General features: G+C 31.2%; 1 protein-coding gene and 1 non-coding gene across 2 annotated transcripts; both read left to right on the top strand.

The window, feature by feature from the left end:
- Positions 1-3,496: 3,496 nt before the first annotated feature.
- Positions 3,497-13,509, top strand: LOC149138448 (Major facilitator superfamily protein). The gene is made up of 4 exons (XM_089453275.1): positions 3,497-3,938; positions 4,343-4,560; positions 6,152-6,714; positions 12,024-13,509. Exons 1-4 carry the CDS (start codon positions 3,800-3,802, stop codon positions 12,988-12,990), a joined length of 1,887 nt encoding a protein of 628 aa, XP_089309401.1. The 5' UTR covers positions 3,497-3,799; the 3' UTR covers positions 12,991-13,509.
- A 2,530-nt stretch (positions 13,510-16,039) lies between these two features.
- Positions 16,040-16,142, top strand: LOC149138447 (U6 spliceosomal RNA). Its single transcript, XR_016265424.1, has one exon. It is a non-coding gene; the product is annotated as a U6 spliceosomal RNA (small nuclear RNA).
- The last annotated feature ends 888 nt before the right edge of the window (positions 16,143-17,030 follow it).

Below are 17,030 nucleotides of genomic sequence, written 5' to 3'. Positions count from 1 at the left end.
TTAAGAAATTTAATAGCATGCAACAAATTCAAGTACAACCACTAAATAGGTAATTAAACATGTTTAATGCATTCATATCTTAAACAATTTTGAGGTTTCTATTTTGGTGATTTTATTATTTAATTAGTTTTTGTTAAGATTAATAATGTTATAAAGAACTAAAATACAAACACAACTACTAAAATTTTAAGCAATTTGTAGATTCATATTTTCATGGTTATTATTATTTTACTTAATTTAATAATTTAGGAACATCCAATAGAAACATCCAATAAATGCAAATACAAACACTAAATAGGAAATTAAACATGTTAAATGCATTGAGTCTTCAAACAATTTTTATATTTTTGTGATTTTTATTATTATAATGAATTGTTATTAAAATTAATAATGAAGTTATGGGGAAATAAAATACAATCACGAGCACTAAAAGATCTTTAAATTAATAGATAACAAGAAGCAACTAGCAAAATCTAACTATTAAGAAATTTAAGAACAAAGAATAAACACAAGTACTAAATAAGCAATTAAATAAATTAAATGCATTTAATACTTCAAACAATTTTAAAGTTCCTATTCTAATGAATTTTATCGATATATTTTAAATTTTATTAAATTGATTATTAACAAATTATTAAAAAATAAAATAAAAAACAAAGCAAAAAACACTTTAAATGTATACCAATTTTAAATCAATTATAAATTTGTTTATTCATAATTTTTATTATTTTATTTATGCTTAACTATAATATAATAAAAACTTAAAAAGCTATAAATTAAAATTCAAAATTAATTCGTTATATATATATATATATATATATATATATATATATATAATTATAATTTTTCTTCGCTTTTTAATTATTAATTCATTTCTTTCCCATCATAATTATTCATTCATTAATTCTCGCTTTTTCCATGTCAATAGAAGTAATGGTAACCACTTTAAAAGACATGCACTCATGAATGATATGAACTACAAGACTACTTTGAAGCTACTTTTTATAATCTCTTAAGTGGGGTCACATAGCACTTGTTTCTTCCTGAGGAGAAAAACACATCTATTCTAACAATATTGATATTGATTATGGATGTGTTTGGAAATATTTTATTGGAAGTCGATGCACACGGTTTTATTTAAAATGATCATGTAAAATCTACTAGGTTTAATAATATCTGCAATCTAAGCTTTAAATACAGACTACTGTGAACATTAAAGTCAAAGAAGATTGGAAATATTAAGAAACATAGGGGAATTGAAAAATATGAAAGGGTTTCGCAATAAAATCTTTCGGAAATCCATATTTCCAGGAAACTTTACCGTAGTCAGTAGGCCCTCGAAAAGAATATTTTTTCCCACACAAAAATACTCCAAGTAGAAACTCTGAACAATTTGGTTTTCTTGATATAGAAAAACTGTGAATAGCACAATCTACACCTTTTGAGAGAACAATGGGTCCGGCTGTTCTCGTTTTTATATGAATTTGATAGGCTGTGAGAAAAAGAAACGTCCATTTCAGATATAGGAGGCAATGTGCTCGACTGTTCTTCATCCAGTCGTTAATGGGGGAAACTGTGCCAATGATGCAGATGACATCATGACAGTAACAAAGCAGGCAAGCTTGTGGGGGAGAACTCCAGAGTCCGTAAGTGGAGGAAACCCACATTGTATGGATGAAATGTAAAGTAAACATGTCACTGTCTGTCATAGCTGGTATATTCAGATAATGAACCTTTTCAAACTGGTAAGCTTACCTAACAAGGAAGAGGATCAAAACAAAATGAGATTCAATGAATTTAAAAAACCTCAATCACCATTCAAATTTGTTGTTAGTGTGTAAGCTTTTGCAGCTGTATATATTGTTGGCTACTGAATTTTTAATTGAAAATAAGTGAAAATCAATTAAAAACATATTTTCGGTGAATACTTATCCACACTTTCAGAATGATAAAATTCTTTAAAAAAAAAAAAAATTAAATACGAGGAAATAAAGTAAGATACTATTCAAAGTAGATTCGAGTGTGTTTTTAAATTGAAATTTCCAAAAGTTCATTTGTTTGTGGTGACCACTTTATTAGACAATAATTTTAAAATATTTATGTAAAAATAAAATAAATTTATGTAAAGATTATTTAAAAAAAGTCATTTAAATAATAAAATTACTATTGACTTATGAGGTATAAATTAATTAATTTGAATAAAGTTTAGTTTTTTTCATATTAAATTTTATAGAGAAAGATTGAAAATGGAAATCACAAAAAAAAAATAAACTTCTTAAATAACATAAAAAATTAAACTTCCAAAATAAAATCTAAACTAAACCTAAAACCCAACCTCACACAATTCTGGTAATAAACATTCCACTTTCCATTTAATATCAGAGTTAACCCAGCCTAAATTCCACCAGGTCCCTCCACACCCCCCGGCCTCCCCCCGGGAAAAAAGCTAAAACTACTATTTAAAAAGTTGATCTGAGTGTTCAATTTTTTTATATCCTTTATATAGCGTACATAATGTCACTGTTTTTGTTGAAATTTTGTATGAAATGTCTATGCCTATATAGTAAACTATTCTCTCACCGATGGGCTGTGGCAATTTCCAACTATTTTAATTAATTTTGGCTACTGTGTTTTTAAATGAAAACCTGAATACTTATCGACAGTTTCAGAATGATATAATTTTTTTGAAAAATAATGATTTAAATATGAATAAATAAAGTAAAACTACTATTCGAAGTAGATTTGAATGTGTTATTAAATTAAAATTTCCATAAATTCTATGAACTTTTCGTTTGGAGTGACCACTTTATTTGACCACAATTTCAAAATATTTATTTATATATTTATTTTAAAATATAATATAATTATTAAATGATTATTTAAAAAAAGTTATTTAAATAAAACAATAAAACTTAATATTTAGTATTTATATATTTATTTTAAAATATAATATAATTATTAAATGATTATTTAAAAAAAGTTATTTAGATAAATCAATAAAACTTAATATTTAGTTTAGGTGGGGTTTAATTTCTCTCAAATTTTATGGGAAAGATTCAAACTTAAATTTTAGGGTGAGAGGTTGAAGATAAAATTTATTCTGAAGGAATTAAATTTCTCAAAAAATATCTAAATAGTGATAAGCATCTTACTCTAGGTAATAAGTATTTTTTTCCATTTTATATAAGAGCTGATAGCTAACCTAGTATTAATAAAAAATAAATTGGCGAATCTCAGTGTTCAATCTCTTATATAGCTTACCAAAAAAGAGACAAAAAGTTGATCTCAGTGTTCAATCTCTGTACACAATGTCACTGTCGCGTATATAGCAAACTATTCCCTCACCGATGGGCTGTGGCAATTTCCAAATATTTTAATTATTTTTAGGCGTATAACAATTTAGATGAGAGAACAAAGTAATGATTCCAGTAATGAAGAAAAGTAAAGGTAACAAACAAAAAATTCTTGGCTATTTAGATACTCCACAATAATTCCAGTAGTGTCATAAATGACCATGTGAATATTTCCACTTCGTACATCGTTTTTCGGCTGTAAAATGATCTATTTGTTGCATTGCTGCGGGATTCTTTCTCGTTATGTACTGGAAAAAAGATGTGGTCAAGTCCGTGACAGCATTCTTCCCATTTCAAGCATAAGCGCCCCTTTCTTGTTTCCAATTACGTATTTAACAGCTGCCTCATTGACACCCCTCTATGTATTTCTCGTTTAGTAGCCTTCGGCTGAGTAGTACTATTTATCAGTAGGATCCCTGCACGCAATCTCAGTCTGTTAGCTAGAAATGGAGTTTGCAAACGAGGAAGGAAGGATTCATGAGAAGAGTATAACAGAATTCACACTTGATGGTTCTGTTGATCTGCGGGGTCGGCCTGTACCTAGGGCGAAGACTGGAAAATGGAGAGCTTGCTTCTTTCTCATTGGTAAGATTAATGATAGCTTTCACAAAACTTAGATAGGTTAGGAATCTGATCTCTTTTTTAATGGCGAAACCCTGTTCCCATATTCAGGGATTGTCCCCACTGGACTGCTCTCCCACTAAGTTAAGTTTCTGTCTCTTAATAATTCCAAGTTTGAATTGTCCCCACTGAACTGTTCTAACACTAAGCTGGATTCCTATTACTTAAGAACCGACCTTATTCCTTGTATGAATTCATAATCCCAGATGCTCAGAACTTTATAATGCCGACTTCTGAGAATAAATATTTGATGTTTAAAATTGATATGTTACATGTTTTCAAGGACATATATTTTGTTGTTTACATAGGTATTCTTTCATGTTTTCATGGATGTCACTTACATATTTCATGCTTTCATGTATTTGCAGGGTACGAAGCCTTTGAGAGAATGGCCTTCAATAGCATCGCAGCAAATTTGGTGATCTACTTGACTAAAGAACTGCATGAGGACACTATCTCCTCTGCTAGGAATGTTAACAACTGGTCCGGAGCTGTTTGGCTCACTCCAATTCTTGGAGCTTATATTGCTGACACTTATCTAGGCCGTTACTGGACCTTTTTAGTCTCGTCCCTGATCTACTTGCTGGTGAGTTCTGCCATTTTATTATTGAAATATCAGACCGCACTTAGAACAAATGGTTTTGTCTACCAGATTAGGTTCAGGCTTACGTTAAAATTTGGAGTATCGAACTCACAACCTGTTCAGTGCTGGTGGGTTATCCAACAGCTGTATTCTCTGTGTGAAATATAACACACTGATGTTTTTATTTTAGATATGTATTGTAGGTGGATCAGTGTTCTTCGTTCTTCCACCCAATAGAAGAGCTGGCTTGGGTCTAGGCTCAGCCTAACCCAAAAAAACACTGATGTAGTAGTTATAAACTCCTCTCATATATTTTTTCACTATTAAATTATACAGTTTTTTGGGTTTACTTTATCACTAAGTTTTTTGGTTTACTTGAATTATGGGAATTTGAACCACCCTACTTCATTAACACAGCTATCATCAATCATCTATTGAGCATTGAGCTAGCCCATGCTAATACCTTACCACTCTAAATTCTCCTCTTAGATATTTCTCTATTGATAAATGTTAAACTTAACTCAATGATAACAGATTATATTATAGAATATTTCAGAAATTTGACTAATAAAAATGAAATTATAAATAGTGCAATTTACTGCAGCTAATCAGATTATATTCGGGAATCTAAATAGGGCTATCCATCAATGAATTGTTTTACTGATAATCAAGGTAAAACATTTACAAGCTGTACATTTCTAGATTGATTTAACATTGAGGAAATGTGCAGTGCAGAGAGGAATTATGCTTCTCAGCCCTATAGTGATCTGACAGGTTGCTACTCAACCAAATCCATCTTAAACCTGGTGTATCATCTCCAAACCAAGCTTGTAGAGTTCATCGTTTTTCGCAAGTGACCTTGTTAGGAGTGTGAATTGATATTCTTTCAATAAGAAAACATTCTTTTCCTTCTCAAAATATTTTGCTTACTTAACTCAATTGCAGCTGATTATATTATAGAATATTTTGGAAACTTTATTGAAAATAGTCAATATATTATATTATAAAATATTTTGGAAATTTTACTGATAAGAATGAAGTCAAACAGATTATTTTACTGTTGTGATTTTGTAAATCAGATTTTCAAAATGTTTAACAATCCGCAATGTCCATCAATAAATTATTTTAATGATAATCAAATCAATCTGCACATTTATAGATTGATTTAACCTTGAGGAAATGTGCAGTCCAGAGTTTTTATGCCTCTCGGCTCTATGCTGATTTGACAGGTTACTACACCAAATTCATCTTAAACCTGGTGTATTATTCCCAAACCAAGTATGTAGAGCTTTCTCAAGCAAGTTGCTGAACTTATGTTCATTTTAGTTTCCAGAATATCTTGGAATTTAACAGTAAATACCTCTTTCTTGATTGTTGGATTCTGGAATATTCCTTGATTGTTGGATTCTGGAATATTCCTTGAATCCACAATCTAGATAAAGATACTCTTGTCGAGATAAAGATGATAAAACTACCACTGTCGAGATAAAGATGCCCATTGACTTGTTAGGAGTGTGAATTGATATTCTTTTGATAAGTAAAAAAACATACTTTTCCTTATCAAAATATTTTGCTCACTTCGTTCATATTGCAGGGAATGGTGCTTCTGACAGTGGCAGTGTCTCTGAAATCTCTGAAACCGCCCCCATGTGATGCGGTATGCAAGAAGGCTTCAACTCTGCAGATTGGATTCTTCTACCTGTCACTGTATGTTCTTACACTGGGCACCGGGGGCACGAAGCCCAACATTTCAACCTTTGGGGCCGACCAGTTCGATGATTTTCACCAAGGAGAGAAGTTGCAGAAGAATTCCTTTTTCAACTGGTGGTTATTCAGCGTTTTTTTTGGAGCTTTCGTCGCTCAGACTGTTATGGTATATATACAAGTTAATGTGGGTTGGGGGCTCGGATATGGGATTCCCACCCTAGGACTGTTCGTTTCCTTTTTCGTATTCATGGTAGGCACTCCTTATTACAGACACAGGATGGTCAGAACCGTCGACCACCCGATCAATCGGGTTGGGAGAGTACTGGTTTCGGCCATTCGGAAGTGGAAGGTAGCTGTTCCAGCAGATCCTTCTCAGCTGTATGAATTGGATGATAATAAAGAGTATCAGGCTTCTGGGAAACGCCGGATTCCTCACACTCCAGCTTTAAGGTAAGGATCTCTAGTTTTCACTCGTGAGTTATTTTTCACCAATAGTGCATTTTAAGCAATCTATGTCGACATTGCGGATTCTGGGATATTCTCAGAATCTTATTTTACCATTGTTTCACTTTTAGTAATTATCAGATTTAGAACACCGGTAAGAATACTCTCAAGATATTTTTAAAATCTGCAATCTCCTTACAATTTTAATGATTGATAATTTAAAAAACTGATCAACTGTGAACAGCTAGGTTGAATTTGCATAATGGAGAACGTTGGCATTTTAAACCTGATCATAATTCACATTTCTAGTTATTTCAGCCTGATTTAAGTGTCTAGATTTAATTTTATGCGGTGATTGTTGAAAAGAGCTAAATGGTGAGCAGGCTTTATAAGTAGATGAGTGTTTATTTTGATGAGTGTGCAGGACAGAATTTTTTGAATAATTATTTTAATATATAATTTAATATATTTATGATATTTAAAATCATTATATATTAAATAGGTTTATAGATTATTGATAAAATTAATTATATTTTTGATAATAAAAAATTGATAGTAGTTTAGGTCGATTCTAAGAAGAGTAAATTTTTTCTCAAGTTTTACATACAAAAAAGAAGTTTGCATTTGGAGAGATTTGATCCCTCTCTGCTTTTGATACATCAGAGTTTAAGATGGATCTAAGCTGGTTTATTCAACTCTTTGGGCATAGTGAAAAAATCATAAAGTTATTAATACATGTTATTTATTATTTTTGTTATCAAAAAATTGTCATTGCAAATTATTTATAAGGTGTTCTAATTTTCTTTTTTTGTTAAATATGTTTCTTATAGTAATAAGTAACATGATAAATAGTAGATATTTTTGGGATTGTTTAATTTTTTATTTATGAAGTGTTTGAATTTTATTTTTGTTAAATATGTTTCTTATAGCAATAGTTAACATGTAGTAGGATATTTTTGGGATAGTTTAATTTATTTTTAGTAATTATACTTTTTGGATAAGTTAATTTTTTAGAAATGATTATTATTTTCAACTCCTCATAAAATTTGAATTTGAAACCTAGTGAAGATTTAACCCCACTTATGGACTTGAGTTAGCTACTTCTGACATATTCTCAATAAATATGCTTTGGCTCACTAAATGGAAAAAAATTGTTAAATTTTTTTAACCAAAATTTAAATTTATAAGATTTTTATTAAAAAATTATCTATTAATATTTTTAAATTTAATAAATTTAAAGGAAAAAATTATATCAAATTTATTTGAAGTTTAAACTGTATTATCTAAAAATAATTTAATATAAAATTTATTTATATTTTGTATATGATAAATTATTTAAAAGATTAAAAAAATATTATAAATAGAGTTTAGAAAGATTATCATAGAGATTCCTTTTTTTTTTTTAAGGTGGACTTGCCAATTATTGTAATAGTGGATTATAATTTGACATTATAAACAATCCAAAAAATTAATAAAATCCTAACTTTTTATTAATGTATTTTAAGATTTATCATTATAAACTGAAAGTAAAGAGCCCCTGCCAATATCCAAAAACCAAACTACCACATAGAAAACAGTGTGCTATGTAGTTTATTTTCATAAAATGTAAACAGTATAGATAAATATTGAAGCAGTTTCTCACAAATATCAAAAATACCATAAGCTGAAACTATGTAAAAAAGTGTTCTAGAATATAAAAAAAATGTATACTTAGTGAATGAATGATGATGATATTCTTGTATAGTCTTATCTGTGTGCTACATGACCTGCCAAAAACTTATTTCTGTCCATAGCTTTCTTTAGAGTTTTCTTTAGACTAAATATCTACTTCAGATTTTCTTTCTCTGTAAATTTGACAACAAGATATAAAGTCAAAAGCTTGTTTTAATTATAAAATATCTTTAAGTATTGATAGCACTATGACTCTGACATTTTTGTGACACATTAAAACAATATATAACATTCAAGAAGTCCCCAAAAACTTTAAGAAATAGATGTTTTTTTCTGACCAACAAAATAGAAAATTGAAAAAAAATAATTTTACATAATTGTTAGATGCCTACCGAAACCAATCTTTCAAATCAATTAAAATTTTTATAACAAATTCCAGCCATTTAACAAAAAAAATCAATCCCAATTTAAACTTATTATATTGTGAAGTTCCGGTTAAAAAAAAAAAATCAAAATTTTTACTTATTATATTGTCAAATTCCAGCCATTAAAACAGAATTAGAATTTATACTTATCACATCAATCAAAATTGATACTTATCAAATTCCAGCCATTTAAAAGGGATAAAAAAACCAAATCTAAATCAATCCCAATTTAAACTTATTATATTGTGAAGTTCTTATGGCCACCACGTCTTCGACATAAATATATCCTGCCCCCCATGATGAAAATGTTTAATAAATCAAAGATTATCACATCTCAAGGTCCCCACCTCAAGGTTCCGGACATGTTAAGCAATAGTTCATTACAACACTTACTTTTCAACGCATTTGTCTTTTTCCAATGTATTCAACTGTCCTTTTGTGGGTAATGGTTGTAAGTTCATTCAATAATTGTTCTCTTCTGCATTCCGATAACTATCGTTTGTTTGTTTTTTGTTTTTATTTGACAGGTATTTTTCTTTATTTCATAGGGAGAGCACCTTTTGATACAAGAATAACAAATACTGATGTATTTTGTATTTTGTTTTAATGGAATTTTAGTTCATTTAGTCTCTCTGAGTTAGGCTTAAATTTATCTAGATTGTGAATTTCCAGAATATTCTAAAATCCAAAGAACAAAAGCCAGATCATCTATTCAATTAGATTCCAAAATGTTCTACATATCCACCATCAAAATAAATATACCCTTGAATTACACCAGAATTTCTACACATACTCCTTTAAACTCGAGGTTTGTTTTATGAACGTGAGGTAGTCCTTGAGATGTATATTAAATCACAGATTCTGAGTCTATATTCAAATGTGTTGCTTGTATTAGGCGTATTTCTTCCTTTGCAAAAATCCATTTAGACCAAGCTTTCATATGCGTGTGGTTCAATGAGGTTTATATTATATCTGCATGGGTTTATATTAATGTGTATATCTGTAAGTGGTGTAATTTTCTTCATAAAAATAAGCCATCCCCTAAAGGAAAACAACATGTATCAGGAGATTTCAAATAAATTCCTGCTTGGAATTTGCCGGAATCATTAGTTTACAAATTTCTATCATCATAGGTTTATGCTATTTATGAACCATTGGTGGGATTTATATTGTTTGCTTTCTTTAAATGACTTGTGTTTGCTCCAAAGGCTCCAGCAAACTAGCCAGGATGTTGAAGGATCACGTCTGAGATAGAAGGGTTATTCCTAATATTTTCTTGCTGTGGATATGTAACAGTGTTTTCACATAATGCAGTGTACATTTAGCGATACATATAAAGTATGTACAAAATGCATCAGTCAGTTCTTTAGCGTATAATGTTCGTTTACTGCTGAGCGTATATCGTTTGTACATAAGGTCTGCATGTAATAATCAAGAACTAAAATAACTAAAAGAAAAGAAAAAACAACGCCAATATTAGAGAAGAGAGTAGATACGTACAGGATGAATTATACCTTCCCTTATACGATGAGTTATACCTTTCCTTTAGAAGTCCTAACAAATAACCCTGAAGCCTAAGATCTTTTTGGTGTGAAGTTGTTATGTGATTTTCAATATTTAATATGGAGGTGGATAGTATATAATATGAGTTTATTTATAAAAAATTTGGTTTGAAGCTCTAATATTTAATCTTGAGGTGGATGGTATATAATATTATTCACATTAATTATATTTTTTTTATAAAATAAGTGATAGGTTTTTTTAGCAGCCTTAACACATAACCATCAAGCCTAAGACTTTTTGGTGTGAAGTTGTTATGTGGTTGTCCATATTTAATAAGGAGGTGAATGGTATATAATATGATTTTTACTTATGAGAAATTTGGTGTGAAGTTGTCAATATTTAATATTGAGGTGAATGGTATATAATATTATTGAGGGGATGGTATATTTATGAGAAATTTGGTGTGAAGCTGTCAATATTTAATATTGAGGTAAATGGTATATAATATTATTGACGGGATGGTATATTTATGAGAAATTTGGTGTGAAGCTGTCAATATTTAATATTGAGGTGGATGGTATATAATATTATTGAGGGAATGTTATATAATTTAATTTTTCTTTATCAAAAAGTTGTTTGTATATAATATTTATTGAATTTATAATGTTTATATGTCGAATTAAAAAATTTAAAAGAAAAACAAAATCAACAATGTTTACCTGTTATCATAAAATAAAAATTAAATCAGAAGACAACCTACATCAATACTAAAGAAAAAAAAAGATGCTTTTATGATGGATTATACCTTCCTAGCTTTGCAACCCTAAGAACTCCAAATTCTAAGATTTTTCTTTGAAGTTGCTAGGTATATTTACTTTGTTAACACAATATTGAATAATGAAATGAGTGACATTTGTTTAATTGTGAATATTTAATATTGAGATGAGCAATATAAATGTAATTATGAGTATATAATGCTTAATATTAAAGAGCTCATATTGTTGATTTATAATGTTTACGGGTTATAATTAGAAACAAAAATAAAAAGAAAAGGAAAAGAAAAACCAATACCAATACTAGAAAAGAAAGTATATATGATACCTTCCTTTATATGATGGCTATATTTTTCTTTATTAACCTTATATATTGATTTATATAATAAATAATATATAAATTTTAAATTTTAAAAATATATTATAATAAATAATATATAAATTAATAAATATAAATTAGTTGCAAACCTAATAATTTATATATTATTCAACTTAGCATTAAATAATATATATAAATGCTAATAACTCAATGACTAAAGCATGAATATAAAACAATAAAATATAGAAAATGTAGCTAATAGTGCACCTCAAAACCACTTGAACTACCCTTACTTACTTGACATATTAATTAAATCTAAATAATACCAATCCCTTTAACTTTCTATCCCATGACACCATAATTAAATCTAAATAATACCATTCCCTTCAACTTCTATCCCATGAAGCCGTGGCTTTTCTCCACGTTAATTAAATCTAAATAATACCAATCTCTTCAACTTCTATCCCATGAAGCCGTGGCTTTTCTCCACGTAGATATATATGCGAGAACAAATGCACTTTATGTTCGAAGTAATATCACAGTATGAATTTTCTAGGTTATCTATGCAGCTTACATCCTAGGTTAAATACTAAATTGAACATAAGTGCATCTGCTGAATCGCAGGTTCTTGGACAAGGCTGCTACCCCAGTTCAACATGGGGGAACAGAGGAATTAGGAAGAACCGGTCATGGACCGCGGTTGTGCACGGTAACACAGGTGGAAGAAACAAAGCTCATGATGGGAATGCTCCCGATTTGGCTTGCAACCCTCATACCCAGCACTGTTTTGGCCCAAGTGAACACTATGTTTGTGAAGCAGGGCGCAACCATGGACAGGCACGTGGGTTCGCACGGATTCCAGATCCCCGCAGCCACTCTGGGCGCATTCATAACGCTCTGCATGCTCATTTCGGTCCCAATATACGACCGCTACTTCGTTCCTTTCATTCGACGTCATACGGGAAACCCTAGAGGAATAACTCTCCTGCAGAGAATGGGAATCGGTTACCTCATTCAAATTCTCGTCATGGTCATCGCCTCCGCCACAGAAGTGAAGAGGCTTCATGTTATAAGCGAGCATAATCTGACCAGTACTATGGAACCCGTTCCCATAAGTATTTTTTGGTTGTTGCCTCAGTATGTTTTGTTGGGAGTTGCAGACGTGTTTACGACTATTGCCATGTTGGAATTCTTTTATGATCAGTCGCCTGGAGACATGCAGAGCTTGGGCACCGCGCTTTTCCCTAGCAGCCTCGGAATAGGCAACTTCATCAGCAGTTTTCTGCTCACAACTGTGGCTAACATAACAGGACGAGGAGGGCACAAAAGCTGGATTCTTAACAATCTGAATGACTCCCATCTTGATTACTACTATGCTTTCATTGCCATTCTCTGTTTCCTCAACATGATCTTCTTCTTGGTCATTGCAAAGTTTTATGTTTACAAGAAGGAAGACAGCGGAACCGTTCCCTCCGATCAGCCGTCCCACCTCGCATTTATGCCTCTGTTTAAGCTTCAACCTGAAAGCCAAAGATTCATGTCTTCTGGAGACACAGAGCTTGCAGCCTTGCGTTCAGAGAATGCACATTAGTTTTATTTGGATGATAAATTTTGGGAATATCGCAAAATAATCCGGAGACAGTCAATTGTTTGTCCTTTTTTACTGATCTTCTCGAAAGATATTCCTAGAATCTACAATCCCTCAAGTTCAGAAACATTTTGGAGTTTATGTAGATATGTAAAGTAGTAGACTGGCCATATGCATATATATCGCAAAATAAAATGGCAGTCGTATTTTTCTTTGTCCTGTTCTGCAATAAAACAATGTATACTTCAAACCAAAAAAACAATTTGTTCAGGAGGAAAAAGTACCTGAATTGAATGCCAGTATTGTGGGTATCCAAGATTGAAGGTTGAGGAAATATCGTCAATCTCTCTGAATTGAATGTCGGTATTGTGAGTTTCCAAGATTGAAGGTTGGGGAAATATCCTCAATCTCTCTGGAATATCAATAACCAAATATGAGGATAGAAAATCGCAAGCTTGTACCATGGTTATTGGTGTGTATCTCTTTTAAGTGTTAATAAAATCAATATGTAATTATGTATAATTGTTGAGGTGGTGCAACGTCGGATCCTGAATGGATAGAATAAGGATGCATAATCTAATGTGTATTAACAAAGATTTCTGGATCATATGGTCACAAATATGGTATTTTTTCAATCACATTTTTTTTAGCTGGACAGATTAAAATAAAACGATTGATGATTATTTATATAATGTGGTCATATTTATATTTAATATTTGTATTTTAATATTATTATAAAATATTATTATTATTAAAAAAAACTTTATGTGAAAAGTATGTGAGACATCAAAATGATTGGGTCACATCAACTAATTTTAATTTTCAATTCAAAGTGTTTCTAAAACTCCAACTTAAACCTTAAGAATTGAACTTTATCCAATGATCAAAACTGTTCATTTTGAACCATTAAATTTAACTCGACTACTCATTTTAAACTATTAAATTTTACCACTTTTTCAAATTTTATAAAATTAATATTTTATTTAAATTCTAACTTCATATTACTAAATTCTTTATAATAATTTAAATTTTCTCTTATATTTTTTAAATATATTTTTTCATATTTACACATTAAAGTTAATTATTACAATACATTTAATAATGATAATACTTTTTAATAATATTATGGATTGTTCCCGGGATGGGATGTTTTGCAGTGGGCGGGGGAAAAGGGTTTGGAGGGGGTTGCCTCTCAACCACCAAGGACTGGAGGACGTGGCAACACACCTTGACTGTGATATAGAAGCAAGTTCCAGTTCGAAATTATCTCTACTATATGTAGCTCTACTACCTGTATGTACGAGGGGAATTTTATGTGTAGTCCATCACATAATAGGAATAAAAGTATCATCTATGCTCTAATCCTTCCGAGAATACCCTAAAATAACGACCAGAGAAAAATGAAAAAAAGAAAAGAGAGGTGAAATTATTATACGATATGAATGAGTAAAGAATAGAAATATAAAACCCTACAAACCTTTTTAATAATATCATGGATTGCTCCCGGGATGGGGTGTTTCTCAGTGGGCGGTGGAAGAGGGTTTGGAGGGGGTTGCCTCTCAACCACCTAAGACTGGACGACGTGGCAACACACCTTGACTGTGATATAGAAGCACGTTTCAGTTCGAAATTAGCTCTACTACCTGTATGTATGAGGGGAATTTTATGTGAAGACGATCACATAATAGGAATAAAAGTATTATCTATGCTCTAATCCTTCCGAGAATACCTCAAAATAACCACCAGAGATACATGAAAAAAAGGAAAAGAAAGGATGAAATTATTATACGATATGAATGAGCAAAGAATAGAAATATAAAACCCTACAAACCTTCCAGAGCTTTGCACACCATGCTGCAAGTAAGGTTAATTACGCTTGGCAATAATACATTCAACACATGTAAGAACAAATTCAGGTGGCAAAAATAACGCTGGGATGTTGCAGAGTAGGGTGGCGCTCTGGTCGTGAGAGACAAAAACCAAAGGAGCAAATAATTTCACTGATTAGGGTTAGTCGTTTTAAAAAAACCCAATAACTCTTCACCGTTAGATCTGAAAGGCAAATCGTGGCCATTGAAAGTGTGCAGGCCAGGAAGCCATGTGACTTCACATGGGTTTCTATACATGTCATATAGCAAGTCTCGCCGGTTGTATTGTGTGGGCCAACCAGACTATAATATATCTCACATGGTTTAAACAAATTCATACACTAAGCGCTGTGGTTTAAAATTGTATGAGATTGCGTCGTTCTAATAAATATGTGGAGTTGATATGCGACAAGAACTATGTTGAACGCTTGCTCCTATTAGCGCTCCATAGTGGCACAATTAATAAGACATTAGCGCTCCATAGTGGCACAATTAATAAGACATAAACCATGTTCGCGGGTAGAACCTCATGTTCGTTAAAACGGCATGGCATTAATGTATAAACGATAAGATAAGCCTTTACCTTTTGCTCCTTTTAGCTTTACTATCATTTACTATACTAAAAGTGCATTTTTTATAAACGATATTAAAAGAACATCACTAAAAGAGCATTTTTGTCTAAACAACACTGACAATACTTTAAAAAAAAAAAAAAAACATTACTAACAATACTCACCATTGTTGTATAAATAATACTAATAATACTAAAAGAGCATTATTAACAATATTAAACTATAAGCTTTTACTATACTAACAATACTAAAAGAGTATGGTTGTATAAAGAACACTAACAATACTAAAAGAGTATTATTAACAATACTATATAATATTAACAATATTAAAAGAGAATTATTAACAATACAACTTTGTGGTATAAACAACAGTAACAATACTAAAAGAGCATTATTGTATAAACAACACTAACCTTATTATTAATGTATAAACGATAGGCATTAATATATAAACGATAAGCCTTTACTATACTAACAATACTAAAAGAGCATTGTTGTATAAGCAACACTAATCCTTACTATACTAACAACACTAAAACAAGCATTAATGTATAAACAACACTAAAATAGAATTATTGTATAAACAACACTAAAACTAACACTAAAAAACTAGCATTAATGTGGGCATCCGATAAAATTGGAACGATACAGAGAAGATTAGCATGGCCCCTGCGCAAGGATGACACGCAAAAATCGAGAAATGGAGGCATCTCTGGAATCTCTCCTCGCTAAAAGCCATCGGAAATGCAATTGGGAAATTTTACTGCAGGTGCCCAGAAACAGAGGAATATGCCAGAACCACCTACGCACGCATATGTGTGGAAATGGATTTCAGTGCCGGATTCCCAGCTGAAATAAACCTAACAAGTAAAGACTATGTGTGGAATCAGAAGCTTGATTATGAAAGTGTCCTCTTCAGATGTCGATCGTGCTTTGAGACGGGGCATCTAGCCAAAAATTGCCCAAAAGCCTCTGAGAAAAATTTTGCTAGAAAAAACCACCACAGATCTACATGGTGGGAAGGAGCACAAAAAGAACACTACACTGTCATCAAAGAAGAATATTCTAGAGAAAACTCTGAGTCACAAGAAATCAAGGAAGAAGGAAACAACTCTCAAAGCAAGCAAGGAGAAAGCCCGCCCCAACAAATCAACAGTTATGAGGATTTGAATACCGCAGAAAATAAATCTTCATTTAACAGCAAAGCAGATCTCCTAAAAAACTTCTCCGACTATAGATCGCGAAGCTAAGACACCAATGTCCCAAGAACCAGAAGAGATGAAGGAGATGCAAGACAAAGGAAGTTGGAAGACCGTAGAGAAAAGAAAGAAAGCTACAACACCAATCTCGCCAAGAAAGACGAGGAGCCAGACAAGTAAAAATTAAGAAAATTGTAGGTCCGATAGACCAATTTGGTCTCAGTGGACGTTAACCATCATCATCATCATCATCATCATAAACAACACTAAAAATAACACTAAAAGAGCTTTAATGTATAAACAACACTAACCCTCACTATACTAACAACACTAAAAGAGCATTAATGTATAAACAACAATAAAACTAACACTAAAATATCATTAATGTATAAACGAGGGTAGAG

Source organism: Pinus tabuliformis, chromosome X (genome assembly GCF_031772625.1).
Source record: "Pinus tabuliformis cultivar Carrire ecotype Pingquan chromosome X, CPIR1, whole genome shotgun sequence".
In the NCBI taxonomy this organism is placed as follows: Eukaryota; Viridiplantae; Streptophyta; class Pinopsida; order Pinales; family Pinaceae; genus Pinus; species Pinus tabuliformis.
The sequence above is the reverse complement of the archived record's forward strand: the minus strand, read 5'-3'. Positions and strand labels throughout refer to the sequence as shown.

Coding starts and splice junctions, on each gene's coding strand:
- LOC149138448 (XM_089453275.1), top strand. CDS start 3,800: ATGGAGTTTGCAAACGAGGAAGGAAGGATTCATGAGAAGAGTATAACA. Junction 3,939..4,342: donor AGCTTGCTTCTTTCTCATTG/GTAAGATTAATG, acceptor ATGTATTTGCAG/GGTACGAAGCCTTTGAGAGA. Junction 4,561..6,151: donor CGTCCCTGATCTACTTGCTG/GTGAGTTCTGCC, acceptor TTCATATTGCAG/GGAATGGTGCTTCTGACAGT.